The sequence below is a fragment of the Gadus chalcogrammus genome, chromosome 15 (assembly GCF_026213295.1).
Source record: "Gadus chalcogrammus isolate NIFS_2021 chromosome 15, NIFS_Gcha_1.0, whole genome shotgun sequence".
Classification (NCBI taxonomy): domain Eukaryota; kingdom Metazoa; phylum Chordata; class Actinopteri; order Gadiformes; family Gadidae; genus Gadus; species Gadus chalcogrammus.
Genome location: NC_079426.1, coordinates 11443270 through 11466466, shown reverse-complemented (window position 1 = coordinate 11466466; position 23197 = coordinate 11443270). Strand labels below are relative to the sequence as shown.

At 44.9% G+C, this 23197-nt stretch overlaps 2 protein-coding genes across 4 annotated transcripts in view; both read left to right on the top strand.

Moving 5' to 3' along the window:
- The window catches only part of LOC130404506 (cGMP-dependent protein kinase 1), a 71505-nt gene extending 52234 nt beyond the window's left edge, over positions 1–19271 (top strand). For 2 of the 3 annotated variants that reach the window (XM_056609285.1, XM_056609283.1), the window contains exons 8-18: positions 5078–5143; positions 7968–8042; positions 13577–13673; positions 14029–14168; positions 14508–14597; positions 15022–15163; positions 15438–15601; positions 15897–16019; positions 16137–16199; positions 16341–16407; positions 16815–19271. In XM_056609285.1, the coding sequence (XP_056465260.1) occupies positions 5078–5143; positions 7968–8042; positions 13577–13673; positions 14029–14168; positions 14508–14597; positions 15022–15163; positions 15438–15601; positions 15897–16019; positions 16137–16199; positions 16341–16407; positions 16815–16913 (1126 nt within the window). In that variant the 3' untranslated portion in view covers positions 16914–19271. Of the gene's footprint in view, positions 1–4057; positions 4762–5077; positions 5144–7967; positions 8043–13576; positions 13674–14028; positions 14169–14507; positions 14598–15021; positions 15164–15437; positions 15602–15896; positions 16020–16136; positions 16200–16340; positions 16408–16814 lie in introns of those variants that run through there. The other variant, XM_056609284.1, reaches the window with a different exon arrangement.
- Positions 19272–21050: 1779 nt separating this feature from the next.
- LOC130404992 (dickkopf-related protein 1-like) lies at positions 21051–22753 on the top strand. The gene is made up of 4 exons (XM_056609945.1): positions 21051–21438; positions 21592–21733; positions 21915–22046; positions 22446–22753. Exons 1-4 carry the CDS (start codon positions 21205–21207, stop codon positions 22751–22753), a joined length of 816 nt encoding a protein of 271 aa, XP_056465920.1. The 5' UTR covers positions 21051–21204.
- The last annotated feature ends 444 nt before the right edge of the window (positions 22754–23197 follow it).

Sequence of the window (23197 nt, the reverse complement as noted above, 5' to 3'; positions counted from 1 at the left end):
CCGTCTGCCTTTCTATCTGTCCGTCTCTCTTTCTGTCCTTCTTTACCTCGTTGGTAAGTTCTCTGATCTATCTTTTACTCTATTACTCTTCCTCTTTGTCTCCTCATGTGCCTGTCCTATATCTTAAGCCATCTTACTCTTTATGGCACCTCACTCTCTCCTCCTGACAGGCACGGTGAGGTTCTGAATGATAAGAATGCTTTGAGAGTCACGGTGTCGTCCCATGCTGTACCCAAACCGCACAAAAACTCCATATTCTCCTCCAGTCGCTCAGAAAGTGTTAGTGGTGGTGTCTGTCTCTCTGTCTGGTCAGGCCGATCTCTCTTGGTTTGTTCTGCGAGAGTCCATGAGAAGCGCTGGCTAACGAACAGAAGGATATACGCATTAATATCAACAAACTGCGAAAAAATAAATGCTAAGCAGCCTAGGCTCCAACATATACTACCACCAACACTTATTTCAGAAATGATTGTCTATGGTACTTTAAATAAAGCTTGAGGAACAGAATTCTGACCTGAAATTAAATAAAAAAGTGTTGGGGGGATAGGATTTCCGGACCATGTTATTTTTACCTACGTTGTTTGTCCTGTTTCATGGTTCTAGCAAGAGCAGACAGAGAACCGCAGAGAAAAAGTGTTGAGTCTGAACAATCAGAAAAGGTGAGACGAGGTGGAACGAAAGTTGAAGCCACACAGACTCATTGTCCTCATTACTCCTTAACTGCTGGAAGGACGCAGCGCCATCTTGTGGCCACTGGCTGATTAACAGCAGCAATTGCGATGCCAAGCTGAAACAGTATAGAATGGCAACATATGGCTTGCGTTACTTATTGAAAGTAGTTTTCAGTATACAATAAGTGGTGAAAGAGTTGACAGTAACCTACCTGTGATTAAATTAAAGGTTCTTAATGTAGCATTAGATTAAATACAAATTAATGTACATCAAAGGGGGCTTTATACAGAATTCAAATAGTCATTTATTTAAAAAGGGAATCAACAGTGAGGGTAGAAACCCTTTTACACCCAGCCCCACTACATTGTGACAGCGCAAATAATTATATTTGCTGGTTCTGACTCTTAAACATAGAGCGGTAGACTGGCGCTTATCAGGCGCTCAGGCGCTTATTAAAGTGAATCTTTTAAACAGCTATTCATACAAGTGTGTAGAACATCTCATCCATGTACCCTTGAGTGGCCCCATCTCCTCCTGCCTCTTATGCTGAAAGTGTGGGTATTGTACTTTGTCACAAGCAGCAATTCTATTCAAATACACCTTTTGATGGTCACCCCTGTTGTCTCTGGATCTTAATATAGCAGCAGGACCAGGACGATCAATGCAAGGCTTTTTGATCACCGCGGCTTCCCCTGCTTCCTCATTAGGAGTTAAGTGCGAGTGGCCTCGGGAAACTCAAAAGGGTCTCCTGAAAGGGACCTTGTACATGAAGATGCCGGGGGCTTTGATCTGTGTCCTCCCTGTGTGTATACAGTGTAAATCAAAGTCAGCAGTGGTGCCGCCATCATCCTTTGCTTTTTAAGGTGTGCAGGATGCTGGACGTTTATTCTGCGTTGTGTGTCTGTAAATGGGTTGCATTGGATTTTGTTTAAACAATTGCGCGTGAGTGTGTGTGTGTGTGTATGAGCCTATTTTTGTGTGTATGGTATACAAATACTTGTGTGTTTATTTGCATGTATGTATGTATGTATGTATGTATGTATGTATGTATGTATGTATGTTTGTATGTATGTATGTATGTATGTATGTATGTATGTATGTATGTATGTATGTATGTATGTATGTATGTATGTATGTATGTATGTATGTATGTTTGTATGTATGTATGTATGTATGTATGTATGAATTAATGAATTAATGAATGAATGTGTGTGCGTGCGTGGGGTTTATGATTATTTGTGTCTGTATGTATGTGTGTGTGTGGAACAGTCTCAGGGGTATTGTGTTGCATGTATGTCTGGCATGGACATACTAAGCATACAGTACGTTTATCATTAAACTAATAGAGATCCTCTTTCCTGTTGCCACTTGTTTCCAGGAAAAGAAAACAATAAACACAACAACCTATCAGATTTATGGTTGCTATTTATGTCTGTGGTGCAGATAGTGTATGTAGTATTTGTTTTGTGTGCAAGTAGTGCGTGTTGTGTGTGTATGTTTGCATGCACGTTACAATTTGTGGTAAGGCTTCAGCAACTACTCTACTTACAACAATGTATGTATGTTTGTCTTTCGTTTGTGCGTGTTTGTCTGTATAAACATGTGTACAGTGAACATGTTTATTCAGCATGCACATTATACATTCATGAGCGTGTGTGTGTGCACGCGCATCCGCCTGCATCCGACGGAAGTCGTAGGTAACCCTGACGAGGGAGGAGTCCCCTTCCCAGATGGCTAATGAATGAGCCGTTTAGCACAGCCGATCATGTGACTCATCAAAGCCCTCCAGGATCAATGAGACCATCCCAGTCAGTCGGGGGCTCCACAGCTGGTGCACGGAGCGTAGATCAGGAGAACAGGTGGTGTGACAGACACCGCTGTCTAACGCACAGCTCTCTCTGCTCTCTGTTAACCGCTGATTCATGGTGACACAACCACTGTTGGAGTATCTGTTAGTGCTGGGTACGTGTGTTAAGAGTCTTGAGTTGTGACATTATTTTATGCTGTGGCGAGGAATGACAGAGCATACGACAATGAATTATTTTAGGTTTTCACATGTTCTGACGTTTATGTCATGATGGCATGTGTTGGCGGGAATGCTGGCTTTTTGGCTTTTTATGTCATCATTATTTTATAGTACATATATTTAACCTTGGAAAACCTGTTGAGGGAAAAAAACCACCTTTGCAATGGTGCCGAGGGTACAGTGAAGGTTAATGTTGTGTTATGGTTATGTTGTGTCATGTAAGCGTTCAGCGTTTTTGAGTTTATAAAAAATACTACGTCATCATATTTTGCAATGCTATGGCTGAGGATAGCATGCAAAACTTCATTACAATTAACACTACTTTTTTTTTTAAAGATTATGTATGCCACTGTTTGAAGGAGGGGACTCCTTATGCCTGTTGAACTATAAACGACAGACTTCCAACACAATGTACAAGTGTCATTAAATCTCAGACAGCATAGATTCAAATAAACACAGTGTACATTACACAAACATAAAAAAAAAAAAAAGCAACGTGTTGACCTGGAACGAAGATGATATCGGGTCTGCTGAGCCACAACCTTTTCTAGTTTATCAAAACAATATCTAACAATGGCTATATTTAGCGAGAACCCTGGAATTTAAATATCTTCATATCGGCTTTCTATATCTGGTTAATGCTCTTAATTCCTAACCCAAATAAACAAACATGTAGCCTGGAGACCCAACATGCTGTGAACCGGCAGTTGCAATTGTATCCTGCTGGCTGTTGACAAGTAACACTATGCAAGTCGGACGGCCACTGGCACATACCTAATCTCACACCGTCCAATGACAGATGTAGGCCTACTGATAAAACTGTGCCAATCACACCATGTGCAATCGCTGGCCTCCATTAAAATCTCTATTGAGTGAAAACAAGCATAACAACGGCAGTGATGTTAGATTACAACAAGGGCAGAATGTCTTCCCCGAAGCTGTTCCATTTCACTGTTCCTTTATCCTCTCTGCTCTTTCCCCCTCGTCTCACTTCATCCCTCCTCTCTAGGTTTCTCCTCTGTTCTTCGTTCCCCCTCTTCTGTCACTGATGCTTTCTCTTTAAACCTTGTTGTTCCCCCAGCAGCTGTGACCTTTTTCACTTACACACACACACACACACAGTGCAAGAGACAGAGAGTGAGAGTTAGTGAGAGAGAGAGGATAGACAACAAGGGTGTGCGTGTGTGTGTTTGTTCGGATGGGTCTATTTCTGTGTGTGTGTTGCTTGTGTGTGTATGTGCAGGTGTGTGTTTGTTTGTGTGTGTGTGTGTGTGTGTTAGTGTCTGAATCCCCATATGTATCCGACTGCATGCAGGCGTGTGTGTGTGTGTGTGTGTGTGTGTGTGTGTGTGTGTGTGTGTGTGTGTGTGTGTGTGTGTGTGTGTGTGTGTGTGTGTGTGTGTGTGTGTGTGTGTGTGTGTGGGGGTGTGTGTGTGGAACAGGAGAGGCAGTTCAGAAAGCACAAGACGGGATTGTCACCTCGATCCAAAAGAGTTACGTTGCTATGTGTCCGAGTCCGGTCAGACAGACAGACAGACAGAGAGACAGAGAACAGTCCTCAATTTTCCACCCTCCTAGCTTCTCTGAATCAAGTTGCCGTCCTTTTTTACACACATCTACTCCATCTTTGTCTCTCTTTTACATCGATCATTGGTTGGATGTAATACTTCTTCACAGGATGAGCTTTTGGCCAAGAAAGATCGGAGTACCAAGCAAAGCCACGATTTATCACCTCAAACTCAATCTTCTTCTTGGAAATGATGGAATATGAACCTTATGGGACTTTATATTTTGAACTAGTAGTGGCTAATCTGTAGCGGTATAATCGTCCTATTTCGAGCGGTAAGAGAAGCAGTAGTTCAGACAGGGTTTTTGTTGACGGATCGCTGTGTGGGAATCGTCTCCTCTCCATAGTTCAGAATAGCTTTCAGGAGAGATTCTGTTGGATTAGCGATGGACTCTTGGATTACGGATTCGGAAGACTCGTGTGATTGGGGGGACTCGTCTGAAGAATCAGCACTAGATTCGGAGACTGATGGCCCAGATTTGGCCCCTAGCAAAGAGTATGGCTGTTATTCTGTGCTCTGTTTGAAGCGAGTTAGAAAGCACAATGTAATTCAGGAAAAAAAGACTTCAAATAATTTTGGAACAAAAATAATTCATTCTAAAAAATGATTTTGAAAATAGTCGACGCTGCCAACCTTCGGTTCCCAACTTTTCCACCTTTTGTATGTTGCATCGGTTTCCATTATTATTTAAATGCAACGTTATTGGTGGTCGATTGAATTGAAGTATGATTGACATCACTTGTCTCGTCTTTTTGTCCAGTGTTTTTCCACTGTGTCTGATCACGGTGTCTTATGTGTGTCTTGTTTCCAGAGAGGACATTCGGACGGCCAATGTCATCGCAGCTGAGACCGTCACCTGTCTGGTCATCGACAGAGAGTGAGTATCAAGTGATAGGGCTTGTACACGGTGACTGTGCTCCTGAGACTGCCACCGCCGTCTCAGGAGCACAGCAATGTTAGTGATTATGATGGAAGTTATGGTGTTATGGTCCTTGTTTATTGATTAATAGTAAAATGCTTTGTCATCATGGGGCAACATTGTTGTGTTTGAAACTGCCACGGTCCTCATGCAAGAAAATATCCTGAATTATCCTATGGTACTAACATTTTAGCTTAAAGCGGTAATATCGAAGGTTACGTTTCTTATTATAGTGACACCTTTGGGGATAAGCAATCATTTATCCCTCAGATAAAAACAGTGACCCAACCGACATCCAGTTTGTTACATGCATCATACTGCAAATGAATGGATCTAACAAAAATACACGAATAACAAAATGTTCTATAGTCATGTGAGAATTAGCTTGTGAGATATGGCCCATAAACATTTCACTGGGTCGTTACCAAAAAGTCAAGTAGCTCATTTCCTTGTATGCACGTTGTAAATTTAGAGACGGAATAGAGAGAAAACGAAAGAGAGAGGTAAAGGGGGAGGGAGAGAGAGGTAGAGGGAGAGAGAGAAAGAGAGACAGAGAGAGGGAGAGGGAGAGAGAGAGAGAGAGAGAGAGAGAGAGAGAGAGAGAGAGAGAGAGAGAGAGAGAGAGAAGACAAAGACAAAAAGTGATTGAGATGGGAGTGAGATGGATAAACCAAGAGAGGATAGAGAAAGACAGGCTGACAGATAGACAGGCAGATAGAGATAGAGAGATGGAGGGGGAGAGATTTAGCGAGAAAGACATAGAGAGAGAGAGAGACAGAGAAGACAGAGGGATATACAAAGACCGACAGAATGAGATAGAGAGAGTGAGCAAAATACAGAGAAAAACCAACAGACAGAGAGAGAGAGAGAGAGAGAGAGAGAGAGAGAGAGAGAGAGAGAGAGAGAGAGAGAGAGAGAGAGAGAGAGAGAGAGTGTGACAGATTAAAGGGAGGGGAAAGCGGAGGAGATGGTATCAGGTTGGCCTCCCTCTGGAACCCAAGGTCCAGGACAAACACACACGCTGCACACACACACACACACACACACACACACACACACACACACACACACACACACACACACACACACACACACACACACACACACACACACACACACACACACACACACAGACACACACAGACACACACACACACACATAGAGTGCAGTCAACTAAATGATTGGATCATTGGTAAGACATAGCGGTTAGTTTGACCTTGTGGATGTGTGGATATGTGAGGATGTGGTAGCGCTAGTAGCGGCTACGATTTAGCCCTTGCAGTGGCCACGTGTTAGCCCTGCATGTTAGCCCTACCAGCACTGATGTGTTAGCCCTAGCAGTGGCAACATGTTAGCCCTTGTAGAAGTCATGTATAAGCCCCAGCAACGGATACTTTTTAGACCTAGCAGTGGCGAAGCACCAGCTACATGTTAGCACTAGCAACGGCTACATGGCTTGTCTGGCCAACTTGCACTACTGTGGGGCGGATGCCACCTCCCTCCCACTATCAGCGTGTGAGAATACACATGAACTGGTCCAGATGTAGGCCTTGTATGTACTTGTCTGAACCGCGACAGATATAGAAAGATAGAGAGTTAGTGAGGAAAGGTGAGAGAAGATAAAGATAGAGTGTGAGACGTACACTATGTAGTCTAGGAACCCGAGTGACAGCGTGGCCAAAACAAACATTGTGACACTTGTGGGACAATGCAACCGCATAACACAGTGTAGACAGATCCAAGGGGATAACAGGGGGGATTAGGTTGCAGGTGTGTGTGTGTGTGTGTGTGGGGGGGGCACATACATTATGATCCCATCAGGGAGTCAATGGCATCTGTATCGCTTCATCGCTATTACCCCCCCCCCCCCCCCCCCCCCTCACACACACACACACATGAAGCCGTTGGTACTCCAGTGTTTCCCCACTGCACACCTCACAGATCACACAGGCTCCCGGTGGGAGAGATGTTTGGGACTCCATCTGGTTGCTGCTGGGTGTGTACTCAGTGAGCGCGTGAGAAGGAAGCAGAGAGAAGCAGCTTGTTGAGATCAAAGTCCCTGAGTGCTCTGGTAGCTGACTCCTGACAGAACTCCAGCTGCATTCATTGAGGCATTATGTATATATTTTTGCACGGATGGTAAGGCGAAGGGAACATTTCACAAGTAGACGTGGTTTATGTGCCATATTTATGCATGGGCATGTATTCATTCAACAGATGTCCTTCCATGTCTCGATTGAACCGTGGGCGGCATTCACACATGCTCTCAGTGAACACAAAGTTAAACGTGGACACAAACCATATGCTTGTTTCTAACTGCTCAACTGTCACGGCATGGGTGGGGAATTTCAAGCATATTGTATTCAGAGGCTGGAAAGTCTAGTGTTTAGAGGGTTTGACAATTGCATTGGGCGGTAAACACACAAATACAGCACATACTCTGAGGTACTCAACATCTCAACATCTCAAAGCCTTTTGTGAGCCGGGGCCTCCATAGTGGGAGATGGAGATGTCCTTGTGTTCTAGGGTCCTTGAGCGACGCACTTCAGCTGCGGTGCAATGTGCTCGGGCGTCCGGCGTGTCGCCGCGCATGGAAGTGTGTCGACATCCGCTCGTGACCGAAAGGATGGACCGTAGAGGGATTACTTAAAGCCTTAGTTGTTCCTCTGTAGTACTTCTTCATGTGACCGTAGGTTGTGTTGATTATGTATGATTGTATGGAGTGTGATTGTATTTCTTGTGTGTTAATGTCTTTGTGCCACTCACCGCTCTGTGTTGCAGTTCCTTCAAACATCTCATCGGGGGTCTCGAGGACGTGTCCTGTAAAGGACTGGAGGACGCAGACGCTAAAGCCAGGTACGTCTTCCACCGGCCCCCCACTACCCCGGACCCCTTGTCTACTAGTCCCATAGTCACATGCTCACACCTTTTGTGTGAACAGGTGACTTTCCTAAACTATCTACTAATAATATTCATTCACGTTTAAATGCTAAATTATATTCAAAGTGTATAATATTAGTTTAAATTACTTGTGTTGTAAAATAAATATTTGTCTCTTTCCACTCTACAAATAAATAAACCCATTAGTTCTGGGTTTTGATCCCAAATGTCTGCAGTCTACTACTAACTCCTACCAGCTCCCAAATTAAATTGAGGCACTTTGGACTAAATGGCTAAATCCAGAATAGTTTTAATTATCATTGGAATCCTAAGTGATGTAGAAGTCTAAAGTCTGTTCCCTAACACATCCTTGAACGACCTCCCGTCTGAGTTAGAACCTCAGACGATGACCTCTGGGTGTATCTGCCATGGAATTAATATGCAGTCCGTCTGCCGTCGCCATGGAAACAAGAGTAACACCATAGTAGCAGGCCCAGGACACCCTTATCGCGTCGCTACCACACAAGCACCTTGGGCCTTGTCTGGTGTGTGTGTGTGTGTGTGTGTGTGTGTGTGTGTGTGTGTGTGTGTGTGTGTGTGTGTGTGTGTGTGTGTGTGTGTGTGTGTGTGTGTGTGTGTGTGTGTGTGTGTGTGTGTGTGTTTGTGTGCATGCGTGGGGGGTGCTACCATTTGTGCCCATGTGTGTTTCTACTCAGGGTGAGTTCAAAGTGAAAGAGGAAAGAGGGGATGGAGGTAAAGAAAGAGAACAGGTGGGGAAAGGGAAAGAGAGGTGCAACAAAAGGACCAGGAAAGCCGACCACTAGACCAGACAATTTACAGTTCCTCCCCCGCTGGCATTTCCACTCAGATCTTTCGTTTTTTCGGATGCCTCCTTTTGAGAGGATTCAGACAAACAAACGGTCATATCTGTGGGCAGGAAGCAATGTTCACACCTAGGCATGCAATAGAGGCCAGAGTGGCTGTTAGCTAGGATTGCTCTCCCTTTGATTCAACCTCTTGGTTGGGCAAGAGAGAGAAATACTAAGAGAGAGAGCGAAAGACAGAGTGAGAGAGCGAGAGAAATCAGCCCAGTCCTTTTTTGTTCCAGTAATGGGATCAGGTTTCCTTTTAAGTCTAAATTATATTCCTGTGTAGAACATTGGGTCACGCTACACCGATGTCTTCATTCATGGTTCTGCTTCATTGATTTATGATCAACAAAAAGTTGAAAAAGTCACTTATTCAGTGACACCTGGCCATCTTTATAACGTGAAGTGTGTTGTAAAATAATGTACATATATGAGCACCTTCTCAACTAGGAAACTACAGTGTAGACCCTTTAAATAAGGAGATTATATGTATGCTGTTATGCTGCATGTAGATTCATAATTTCTAGAATTATTTTTCCTCCTTCTGGGGGTGTGCATTGTATGTGCATGCTGATACTTCTACATGTCGATATCATCCACAGCTGAGTTTCAGTTATGTTTTGTTACAACCTTAAGACAGAAACAATTTACACAATTATTATTAATTCATATAAATTAATCAAAAAGAAATCCCAATTATTTGTTTGCATGCTTTGAATCTTCTCAGCCTCACTTGTTAACGGTGTAAGATAAAACTTTCAACCGTCGTTATGTGTAAATGTGAAAAAAACCCATTGAATCCCATAGCATTTGTAACGCATGTTTCTATAAGCCCCAAGCTACTGTGTGTGTGTGTGTGTGTGTGTGTGTGTGTGTGTGTGTGTGTGTGTGTGTGTGTGTGTGTGTGTGTGTGCGTGTGCGTGTGCGTGTGTGTGTGGGTGTTCTGCTCCATGAGAAGATGATGGAGTGATCACCCTAATTGCAATGATGATACAAATAAAAAGCTGTGCACTATAGACATTAAAAAACAATATTGGCCTACACAGGAAGTAGAGGCAATAAAAAAAAGGCACCAGGGTTAGATTTATGCTCCAAATAGTCAGTTGTGTGAGTGTTGCCGCGAGCCAATGGGAGCCCATTATGGGAAACAGGAAATATGTCTTCTGAGGTATTCTACATTTACTGTTAATGTACTCGCCCCCTCCCCTCAGAATCGGCTAGCCGGTTCACATGGGGATAACATCATTGTTTCTGCTATGACCTCATCCTTGCTGATAACATGAGATGATCACGTCACCAAGGCCCACACTCGATAGCTTGAGCTGAATCCGGGCTCTGACATCTCTGAAATATAAGACTGAAAAAATGTGCGTTTGATTGATTTGAAGATAGCCATTGTCAGTCAAATATGTGACGAGGGCTAGGAATCTAGGCTATTCATTAGATAGTTGATCAGATATGGGCTGCTGATGGGCATACATTTAATTTGTATGTGTGTGCGTGTGCGCGTGTGTGTGTGCTACAATTAAACTAATTAGCCATATGGTGTTAAAACTAACACCTGATAGTAGGGCTGGGTGATTAATCGAATTTCGATCTCCATTTCTATTTTAGCGTCAAACGATCAAAAAACAAATATAAACGATTTTTCGATAATTCTTTTAAATATATTTTTTATGTTTTATAGAAAATGCAACAAAGAACAGCTGGATACATATCTGTACATTATTTTAGATTTGAAAATTTTCTATTTCACCATTTAATGTATTTTTTTAAGGCGAAATTTCAAAGTTCTCAGTTACAAAGTGTTTTAGGAGAGACATGCTGAATAAATACATCATGTTTTCAAATCGTTGGAACAATCGTGTTTTCAATATTGACCAAAATAATCATGATTAAGATTTTTTCCATAATCGAGCAGCCCTGTCAGTATGCGATGGCTACATTAGAAGTCCACAAAAGTTTAGTAAAAACCTGTTAGCTACATTTTCATACTGCACTTTTCATTATAGAAATGGGAGTAAAAACATCTAGAATACAAACTCATGTGGATTCGTCCTCCTATTTAATAAACTCATTTTTAATTTAATTGAAATTGAGTCATATTGTTTTAACTCATGGTGCCTTAATTATATTTCATGAAGCAAGCCCACCACCTAGTGGTCACAGTTGGTATCTATTTTATTTGGATAATTTAATGGATATTCAGAATGTATTGCTATTACAAATGATTACCAACTATTCTTAGGGTTTCATTGGATTTCAAAGCAAGGTTTAGCCACCTATCATATCGGCAAACCCTTCGTATGAAAATGTGCCAAACCTTAACCAGCGAACCCTAAACATAGAATCTGAATTGCAATATACATATTATATAGATGTTGCAGACTACAAGGATCAGGAGGAGCAGGTGATCCTATTCAAACATGTGCATATGAGGTACAAGTCCCCCTCCATACAGCTCTCATCATCGCAGACTTAGCACCATGAAAGTCACCACAGTGTCGGTAATTCATGGGGGGGTGGGGCCTTCTCTGGCTCTCAGAGCAGTCCACTCCGCAGCACCCCTGGGAGGGGGGAATCGAGGCTGGCGTCCAGCCGGGAGACAGAGAGACGGGATATTAAAGCAACAGCTGTGTGTGTGGTGTGTGTGTGTGTGTGTGTGTGTGTGTGTGTGTGTGTGTGTGTGTGTGTGTGTGTGTGTGTGTGCACATTTGTGTGTCTGTGTGCGTGAGTGTGCGCGTCTGTGTGAGTTTTAAATGACAGGGGTCAGTGATCTTCCTCTGAAATATTTAATCCAAAAACAACATTATTATTTTATCGCATCCGAGGATAGTACTAAAAAATGTATCTTCCATACACAACGGCAAAAGGTCTCAATACCTCGACAAACAACCCTAATGGACTCTCAAGGAACCCTCTACAGAATATATTTCGATTTGAACAGAGTCTGTTCAAATCAGACCCTGAAGAAGAGCCATTTTTAAACAAGCTACCCACCACCCACCAGCGCCACCACCACCACCAGCGCCACCACCAGCACCACCACCAGCACCACCACCCACCACCACCCCACCTACACCCACCACCACCACCACCACCCACCACCACCCCACCAGCACCACCACCACCACCACCACCCCACCACCAGCACCACCACCACCACCACCTCACCACCAGCACCACCACCCCACCACCAGCACCACCACCCCACCTACACCCACCACCCCACCACCACCACCACCACCACCACCACCACCACCACCCCACCTACACCCACCACCCCACCACCAGCACCACCACCAGCACCCCCACCAGCACCACCACCCACCACCACCCCACCTACACCCACCACCACCCCACCCCACCTACACCCACCCCACCCCACCTACATCCACCACCCCACCACCAGCACCACCACCCACCACCACCCCACCTACACCCACCACCACCACCACCCCACCACCACCACCACCACCCCACCACCAGCACCACCACCACCACCACCTCACCACCAGCACCACCACCCCACCTACACCAACCACCCCACCACCACCCCACCACCAGCACCAGCACCACCACCACCCAACCACCACCACCCACAAACCCCACCCCACCTACACCCACCGCTCCACCACCACCACCACCACCCCACCTACACCCACCACCCCACCACCACCACCACCACCACCACCAGCCCCTCTGACGGTCACGGTGAGGCTCCCCTGTCATCTCCCACTTCCCCGTAAGGCAGGACATGTGGGGCCAGACAGCCAGAAGGAGGGAGTCACTGCTCTGTTCTTTAGTGACCCTGCATGGCGCTGTCCCCCTAGTGGTGGGGGGGGGGGGGGGCAGAGGGGGTTCGTATGTCCCTTTTAAACCTTCTAATCCGTGGAGAAAGAGCCACTGATACCCATCCTTGATGAGGTCATAGGACAAGAGGACAGGAGAGGCAGCTCGCAATAGGAGATGGGTTACCCACACCACCCACACACACACACACACACACACACACACACACACACACACACACACACACACACACACACACACACACACACACACACACACACACACACACACACACACACACACACACACACACACACAACAACAAACAAACAAACAACATCTCTCTCTCTATGCCGGGTTGTTCGGTGATCTGAAATGCCCTGCCGTGCGCGTGCGTGCGTGCGTGCGTGTGTGTGTGTGCATGTGTTTGTGTGTGTCTACTGTAAACACAGTGGAACCGAGCACCACCTGTTTCCACCTGCGATGAAGTGTCCTTGAATGAGGACAATTAGTCTGTGGGCACATTGGATGTCCCGCCGGTGGATATTCTGAGACAGGCGCACCTGCTACGTTTAAGCCTGTTAGTTTATTAGAAGAATACTGCCATCCATCCATTGGAAGAAGTGCGAAATATACAAATGATATAAAAATTACAGGAATATTTACATAAATACATGATCTTGACCTATGGGACAAATGTACTTTATGCGTACTAAAGAACACACGTATTCTAAAGTACACAAGTTTGTGGCTTAGGTCATTGGGTTGACTGGAAGGTTAAATAAAATAGCCTTATGGGGAGAAGGTACCGTGAACTAACTACCTTCCATTCCTCTCCTGTCATCACAGATACGAGGCAGAGAATGCTTTCTTCTTCAACCTCAACCTGGCCGACTTCAACATCATCGACACGCTGGGCGTCGGAGGCTTTGGTCGCGTGGAGCTGGTAAGAGCACCGCACACTAAGTCAATCAGCCGACTGAGAACAGGCCGGTCTAGTGGCGAGGGGGTTGGATCCCCATCCGAGGGGTACTGGGTCTGATCTGCTCTCAGTCCCTAGTCGACCTGTAATCTTTCAGAAACATAACCTAAACCCCGCCTGATCTCAATGACATGGATATAAGTAGATATAAGTAAAATATATACACGTGTGTTATCACATCATCAACATATGATGAGGTTCCCCATTTTAAACGGTGATGGAAGTCATTAAAAGCTGTCATTAGAGAGAGGGCTAATTTATAAGGGGTTATTTTATTATCATTTTATTTATTTATTTGTTATTTTTTGGCGCTGTGCAGGTTCAGCTGAAGAGTGACGAGAACAAGACATTTGCGATGAAGATCCTGAAGAAGCGACATATTGTTGATACCCGGCAACAGGAGCACATCCGCTCAGAGAAACTCATTATGCAAGAGGCCCACTCAGACTTCATTGTGAGGTACACCCTGGAAATCAAATAATGTAATCAAACCTCCCGTTCAACCTGCTTCCCTGCATATCTTTGCTGTCCTGCCTGTAAGGGCTGCAAGCCTTTTTGTTTAATAAATGAGCAGGAAGGATCTCTACCACCACGTATTTTCATCTTCCCTCTCTGATGCAGAACTCTTCTTAGACAAGCATCGCCGATGCCATGTTATCTGCTTTAAGACTACATTTATATCAACATGTATTGATGAGAAAAGTGGACATTTGTTTTAAAACAAACACAGTGACACAAATAATGAACTCTTTTTCATTTTGTTGAGAATTATGTTGTTGTTGTTGTTTGTGTTTTCAGGCTGTATAGAACATTTAAAGACAGCAAGTATCTTTACATGTTGATGGAGGCCTGCCTGGGAGGGGAGCTCTGGACCATTCTCAGAGACAGGTGACGGCTACTTTACTAAGAAATCACCTTAAAACATTCCCCCATCTTAATAATAATAATAATAATACATTTAATTTAGAGGCGCCTTTCAAGACACCCAAGGTCACCTTACAGAGCATATAGTCATCTTACCCACTAACGCCCCTCTGAAATGTGATATCATAACCGACTTATTAACTAACCTCAACCATCTCCAAGTAATATACACTGGATGAGCCATGTCTCAACTACACAACAAATACATAGATTGAACTTTATTCATCCCCCAGGAAATGACAGTACTGGGCCTTTGCTCAACATCCAGTCGAATGAATATGCAGATATTCTTCTATTGTTAGCAATATGTCTTCTACTCACTGTAGTAGGAATACACCTCCTCCGTCCACGCCTCCTCACACCCCCTTGCCCCTCGTCTCCCCTATAGGGGCTCATTCGAGGACTCCACCACCAGGTTCTACACGGCGTGTGTGGTGGAGGCCTTCGCCTATCTGCATTCCAAAGGCATCATTTATAGAGACCTGAAACCCGAGAACCTCATCCTGGACCACCGGGGCTACGCCAAGCTGGTGAGACACAAGAGAACCAACCGGATCCAATGGATGGATGATGGAGGAATGGATGATGAATGAATGGATGGATGGATGGATTGATGGCTGGATGGATGGATGAATGGATAGATAGATAGATGGATGGATAGATGGATTAATTAATTATGGACAATGAATGGATGGGTTGGATGAGTACTGGACGTTAAATCTTTCAAGATGTGTGTTCTCTTTTTTTTTTCGTTTTGCTTACATCTAGATAACCTCATCCGTGCATGTTTTTGTGTGCCGGCAGGTGGATTTCGGGTTTGCCAAGAAGATCGGCTTTGGGAAGAAGACGTGGACCTTCTGCGGAACGCCGGAATATGTGGCGCCAGAGATCATCCTGAACAAAGGTCACGACATCTCGGCCGACTACTGGTCCCTGGGAATCCTCATGTTCGAACTGCTCACCGGCAGGTAGGACTATACACCGGACTATGCACTCTCCCCTAGGATCCTATTGGTGGAGATCGGACTATTAAAGTTAGGCACTTTTTATTAACTTTCTCTTTCTGATTCTTAAAGCCGCCCTTCATTCTGTCTAGTTTTTATTTATATACTTTTTTATCCTAACTCCATTTGGATTATATGCTCTGCATGTTTTCAGCCTCACTTAGAAATTGCTTTGAATAAAAGTTGAACAAGATATTCCTTTGATGGGTGTTGATGTGACGGAGCATCATTGTTCAAATCCCTTCATGTCTTCTTTCAGCCCTCCATTCTCTGGCCCTGATCCAATGAAGACTTACAACATCATCCTGAGAGGCATTGACATGATCGAATTTCCAAAGAAGATTACCAAAAACGCAGGCAACTTAATCAAAAAACTATGCAGGTATGAAACTCCAGGCGGCACCCACTCCTCATTTGAATTTGTCACAGTGATATAAAGCGCTGGCAGGATGTCAACCCCTCACTCTGCGTCTATGTACTCTTTCTGTCCACGCCGTAGAGATAATCCTTCGGAGAGGCTGGGAAACTTGAAGAACGGCGTTAAAGACATCCAAAAGCACAAGTAAGCCCGGCAGAAAACTGCCAAACCAAATCCCTCCTAACTGGCTTAACCCCCCCCCCCCCCCCCAACCCTAATAAAGCAGAAGATTGAGCTGCCTTGAAGCGGTCTGTCATCTTGTTGTGCTTTTTGTCTACCCCTAAGATGGTTTGAAGGCTTTAACTGGGAGGGTCTGAAGAAAGGAACGCTGACACCTCCAATCATCCCCAATGTAAGACACAATAGAACCACAGACGCCCGCTTCTTTTAACAGGATAATCATGGGCCTGTCCTTATAAGGACACCATCCAGATTTATTATTCATCAAGTTGCACTATTCTATTAATGGTTGCAAGCATGGGTGAATGGATGAATGGACGCATAGATGGGTGAATGCATTAAATAATAATCGAATGAGTGTATGGATGATGATGGATGGATGGATGAAAGAATCCAATAATTATCGAATGAGTGTCTGGATGAATAGACGGATTGATGAATGAATGGATAAGTTGACCAATGAATGAATGAATGGATGCACAGAAGGTTCGACGGATTGATGGATGAATTAGGGTGGCAGTATGGATGAATGAATCCCAAACCAACCGACGAGCGACTCTGTCCCTCTCCCTCCGCCAGGTGACGTCGGCCGTGGACACTAGTAACTTCGACAGCTTCCCCGAGGACAACGAGGACCCCCCGCCTGACGACAACTCCGGCTGGGACGGCGACTTTTAGACACAAAACACAAAACCGCCTTTCTCTCAAACAGAAACACTAAAGGAACCGCGGCTCGGAGGCCATCTTCAGGACGTAGCTGCTGAGCTGTGTAGAGAAACGAACCCGGGAGGAAGCAGAGACGGACAGCCCAGCCTTGGAGTCACCAGGATGCCTTCCCTACACTGTGGTGCAGGAGGACTGAGAGACTACTGTAGCACCTCTTCAGTGTTCCCCTCGCAGGGCGGACAACGTGCAGGGACACACGCACACACACACACACACACACACACACAAATTTGCTTACATACATACACACACGCGCCCATACAAAGATACACACAGCCAGATACTCAAAGGGACACACACACACATATCGACTTACATGCACACACACATGCATACAGACTCACACAGACTTAAAGTTAGTAAATTAAAGACTCAAGGGTTGTCCTATTTTAAAAGGAAATCGGTTTGTTTTGGCGGGAATGAATGAATGTGTTATAGTCCATCTATTGTGAATATTGGTCTATGGAAATCACTGTTGCTGATGGGTCATAATGTTAAGGGGGTGGAAGATCATAAGGCTGATGCTGGTGGGGATGATCAGATAGTGTCTGAGGTTTTCTTCACGGTCATGACAACAGCTCTCCGAGTCTCCACATATCAAGCTGGTCTCTCGCGTTGCGGACATGCCGTCACCAGCTGGACATCTGCGATGTCGCCTACCGTTTCGGGGGGGGGAGCTGTAAAAAATGTGGGTCCAACAGGACACACATAAACACACTCACACACACGTATTAAGTGCTCAAGACCAACTTGAATGTTATCAATTGTTTTGTTTTGGATGGGGGAGGGGGGAGGTCGCTATTCACAAACATCCACAAACATCAGAGATTTCAATGAGTGTTCAAGAAGTTAGATTCTCACACAGTTGAATTCATTCTTCGCCGAATAAAGAAATATATCACTGTACATATAGACTTTCCTTGAAAAGCACAAACACCGCTATGTGTTTGACAATGAGACCTATTACTCTTCCAAGTGCCCTGCTTCTAATCTAATCCATTCAGAGTGTCGTCTAGCCCTTAGGTTTGCTCACCAATCGGGAGAAAGTCAACAATGCTGTGACTTAACTTTTTACTTCTTTTACGCATCAGGGATCAGACCAATTCAAACGGAACGTTTTCTTTCTCCTCGAGCTAATTCCAACCGGCTACTGATGAACGACAGATATGCCTCAGATCAAAATGCCTTGACATGTTCCCAGTTATTCACTTATTTTGTTTACAAAACATCCAAATGCCTGTTTGACACGCAACCAAACAATCAAACAACATGCTCTGTGTTTCGGTTTTTTATATATATAGTGTGACCCAACTTTTAACAACGTTTCAATGTCTGGTGCTGTTATTGTTTGGACAAAGAGAAAAGGTCAGCTAGGAAGAATTTGATGTTTGATGGCGTATAATAATAATATTAATGATAATGATAACTGTTTGTTTTTGGGTCAGAAAACTATGTTTTTGTTGAATTGAATATAATTGTCAGTTTTTTAAGTAAATGGGTATTATCTTTGGTGATACATCTCAAGGTTTTCAGATCCGCTCTACATTTCTTCTCATCCAGTCAACATCTATGGTTTTAATGGCAACAAGCACATTTTGGTTATTTAAACCCATCTGACCTGATCATCACATGGGTTCTTCAATCCCTCCAGTGTACTCTATTTATAAACATTGTTTAAAGAATTATCAGAAGGACGAGTGTAATGGCATTAAAACAAATGCTATGTTTCTGGGGGGTTTTCAACTCTCAACCCATGTTCCTCATCCTAATGAGTTTCTTTCCTTTCACATTGTGTCTGATATCATAACCAGAGCATAAGAGTAGAACAATGTAAGTGCCTTAAGTCAATGGCATACGAAACTGAATACGACCACGTCCACCGTTCCAATGCTGCATGAACAAATATACACCTCAACAAAAAATGTGTCTCTTAGATGCCTGCTTCCGACCCTTTGTTATATCAAATAAATACATTAATCACAATAGACAGAGCATTTCTAGTCATTAAATGGCTTCTCATTAAAGTGTCTATGAAAAAGATCCGAATTCATTGTGGCTTTCTTCACTAATTGCTAAGTAAATAACATGTTGCGTCACTATACTTATTTAGGAATATGTGTCTTCGTCTTCATAAAACGAACATATAGAACGTGTTATTTCACATGTTTTTTTTGTTGAACTATGCAGTCAAATAAATAGTAACCGGTGCAGTCCACCCGTAGGCCTATCTGGTTGACATCAACGAATGAAAAATTAAGGGATTTATTTTGGCCACTTGAGGTCGCTCAAGGTACACGTTATAAACGATATAGATGGGTCTGAATTTGTGCTTGAGTTTGTGCGTGCCTGTGTTTTATTAAGGCTGCCACCGATATTTAACTTGGGATTGTATGTGTGGGTTCTCAGGATGTAATGGTCAACGACTCCCATGTATTGGAAAACACATCATATTCGCTGTTGACGTGACGGGGGGAAATGGGCCAGGCGGCGGCCGTCACAACAAGGTGACAACTCTGAGAGATCAAAGAAGATCAAAGTGCATCAAAGACGCGCACCTTATACCAACACTGACATTTAGTAAAGTGTAGATAAAAGCTTTACTTCAAACGCCACGCTATCAGTTTCGATCGTGCAAACTGCCACGGAGTGTTTGTCAGGTGTCCCACGGGCCCCTCACACGTAGACTACAAACAAACGCGGCCAGCAGATGACGTCCGCGTGCCAATTTGTCCCACTCCAAAATGTGTCCAGATTTTACGCACGGCGACCTTCGCTTTTTCTCTATGGTGAACGGTCATACATGTGAATTTATATTAGTCTTGGCTTGTCAAATTAATCCATTCCATGATGAACGATCGATCTTAATAAATACAAAAACATAATTTCTATTTTGTGTTTTATGGGACTCTAAATAGGCTCACCGACCCAAAACAAGATGAAGCCAGCATATTGTTAAAATTCTTACAATTGCAATTAGTTCCAACATTATTAGTAGTTGCTGTTGAATACGCCACTTGTGGAGTTGAAAGTCCCTTTGGGGGCCCGGGAAAATGGAGTCCAGGCAGCCAAAACACACAGTTGTCTTTTATCTTGATGTGCCAGTCAACCCTGAAAGGCCTCTCCGCGGAAGGCCATTAATTCGGTCAACTTTTCACACTCCTTAATGGTGTGCATATCTTACATTGATGTCCGCCGCTGGTGTAATCAAGCCCACGGAGGAGGGGCGGGGGGTAATTGCCCCCCTCGACGCAATCAGAAGGATCAAATAAAGTAGTTAATCGACGGAAAGTTACTTCAATCACTGTCCTTCTGACTTCAGAGCCCCGGAAGCCCTTTGGATATCTGAGTGTTAAAGGATCTGAGTGAGCAAGTTAGCCATCTACATTTTTTTCAGGATTGCTGTTGTACTGCTGTGCACTGTATAGGCCTACATTTGAAAAGACGACAATATATAGAAGTTGATGGATTGACAAATGTGCCATCCAGTCGAATTGAGAGGTACATTTAAAGATTGTGTCTGGTGTATTGACCACCCGAAATCATTACCCGTCTTAATGTAGACCTATGGCACATATAACAGAAACGAAAGTATATGAAAAAAAACACATAACCCTTTGTTTAGTTAGGCTAATTGGTGTGTTGTTGTGATGAAATAACAATAAAATGCCAAGTTTAAAAATAGACGGGCCACACATAGTATAAATAGCATAGTCTAATAGAGTAGATGAGTAGCCTGTACTTCTTGATGTAATTATAAGTTGGCCTCAGGATTCATTGCAATGACTAAAACAACACGAAGGCATTATGGTGCTTTCATTAGGCCTCTCGAGAATGTTTTCACAAATCTCATACTTGCTTGGCATATTTATAGCATTCATGGTCCAGCCCAGAGTTGGCAGGTACAAAATAAATAAATAAATAACCGTTTCCTTACAGTAGGCTATTGGGAGTTTTTTTTTCCCCGTCTCTGAAATTCCATCCCTCTTCCTTTGTTGTGCACAACAAGGGGCGGGAGACCATCAGGTCCCGCGTGTATAAAGAGATCACCCTGCGCCGTGCGTCAGGAGACCTCCAAGCGTCGCGCGTAATTTAGAGCCTGCAGACTTCGCCCCTCCACGCCTGGACCTAGTGACGGTGAATGTGACTGGAAGTCCACTGTGGTGTTTTTTGGGGTTCGTGGATTTTTTGTGGTTCAAAAAGGGTTTTATTTTTCCCCGAAACACCGTTTATTTGAATCGTAGCTATGTCTAAGGGAGGTACCTTAAAGTTTTTGTCGGCGTGTCGCGTTATGGCTTTGTACCTCACGCTCTTTGGATACTTTGGGAATGTATATTCTGGGACGGTTTTGGTGAACTCCAATAACGCGATCAAAAACCTGCCCGGCGGAGGGGCCAAACCCTCGGACGCGGTCAGTCCGAGTCCTGGCACCTCTCTTTCTGAAAGCATTGTGCAGAAAGCACCCGTGGAAACGTTACAGGTAATTCAGCCATCCCGTATATTATTTATTCTGTTGAGTCACAAAAGTGCTTGCGGGATACTTTGCGCGGTTATGACTCAAGTAATTTAATAGACATGCTGTTCGTATACAGTGAATCGAGTTAACTTTTATTTGTGTGTTTAATCATCACAGCCGGGAGCGTGCACAGAGGATGACGAGTGCGGAGCAGATGAGTTCTGCAACGACGTCCGCGGTGCGTGCCTGCCCTGCCGAAAGAGCCGCAAGCGGTGCGGGCGCGACTCCATGTGTTGTGCTGGAAACCGCTGTAGCAACGGTGAGCAACGGCTGTCACAGCGCTCCCAGAACACAAACCCTTGCATTATACGATACAACAGACACCATGGCATGATTGCGTTTTATGCTTTTTTGATTGATTGATGTAGCACACATTTGACAAGGCAAATGTTGATTTGGTCCAATTGATTAATTATTTCCTCGTTTCTTCCCTTTCTTAGGAGTTTGTCAGGCCAACGACGTGTTGGACCCCGTCACGGAGAGTGTTTTTTTGCGCAGACACAACAGCACCATGGAGCACCATGCCAAGAGACCCCCCCCTGCCAACGGTGGTCCGAACCAGTCTGTTAAAGGTAAGAATGCTAGACCCCGTCCTGGGGAGCTGATCAGATAGATGTTTTCAAAAGCAGACAACAGATACAGCAGTCTCTCTCTCTCTCTCTCTCTCTCTCTCTCTCTCTCTCTCTCTCTCTCTCTCTCTCTCTCTCTCTCTCTCTCTCTCTCTCTCTCTCTCTCTCTCTCTCTCTCTCTCTCTCTCTCTCTCTCTCTCTCTCTCTCTCTCTCTCTCTCTCTCTCTCTCTTCTCTCTCTTCTCCCTCTATCTCCGCCTCTCTATCTATCTATCTTTGTCTAGCCTCCTCTATCTCCGACTGTCTCAGTCTCTCTCTACAACGAGGATGAAGCCCGTTTTTCAAACCAATAGCCTAACCTCCCCTCTCCCTCGCCCCTCTCCCCCCTCTCCGCCCCCCCCAGGTCAGGAGGGAGACACGTGCCTGAGGTCGTCCGACTGCTCCGAGGGTTTCTGCTGCGCGCGCCACTTCTGGTCGCGCATCTGCAAGCCGGTGCTGAGCGAGGGCCAGGTGTGCACGCGCCACCGCAGGAAGGGCGCCCACGGCCTGGAGCTCTTCCAGCGCTGCGACTGCGGCGACGGGATGGCCTGCCGGCCTGAGCGGGGTGGCGGGGGTGGGGCCGCCGAGAGGGAGCACGTGGCCCCCCCGGCGGCGGCGGCGGGGGCCGGCCGCACCGGCGCCCGGAACCTACACACCTGCCAGAGACGCTGATGCTGATGCTGATGCTGACACACACACACACACACACACACGGTCATGTATATTTAAACAGTTCAGACCTGTGCCGGTAGCCATAGAGCGTACGTACGCACACACACACACCAACACAGACACACATAGCCTGGAACCTACCCACCTGCCAACAGACACACACACACACACACACACTCACAGCCCTGAACCTACACACCTGCCAGAGACGCTGACACTCAAACTCACACACACACTCATGTTTATTTAAACAGCACTGACACACACAGGTACCCGCAGCACATACACACACACACACACACACACACACACACACACACACATAGCCTGGAGCCTACCCACCTGCCAGAGATGCTGACAAGCACACACACATGTATATTATGTGTGCGTGTGTATACACACTCACACAGATGGGAACACACACGCATAGCACACATGCACTCA

What these genes read in the sequence shown, in the direction of transcription:
- LOC130404992 (XM_056609945.1), top strand. Translation starts at nt 21,205, where the DNA reads ATGTCTAAGGGAGGTACCTTAAAGTTTTTGTCGGCGTGTCGCGTTATG. An exon ending in CACCCGTGGAAACGTTACAG is followed by an intron (nt 21,439 to 21,591) that starts GTAATTCAGCCA and finishes TAATCATCACAG; the next exon opens with CCGGGAGCGTGCACAGAGGA. An exon ending in TCCGAACCAGTCTGTTAAAG is followed by an intron (nt 22,047 to 22,445) that starts GTAAGAATGCTA and finishes CGCCCCCCCCAG; the next exon opens with GTCAGGAGGGAGACACGTGC.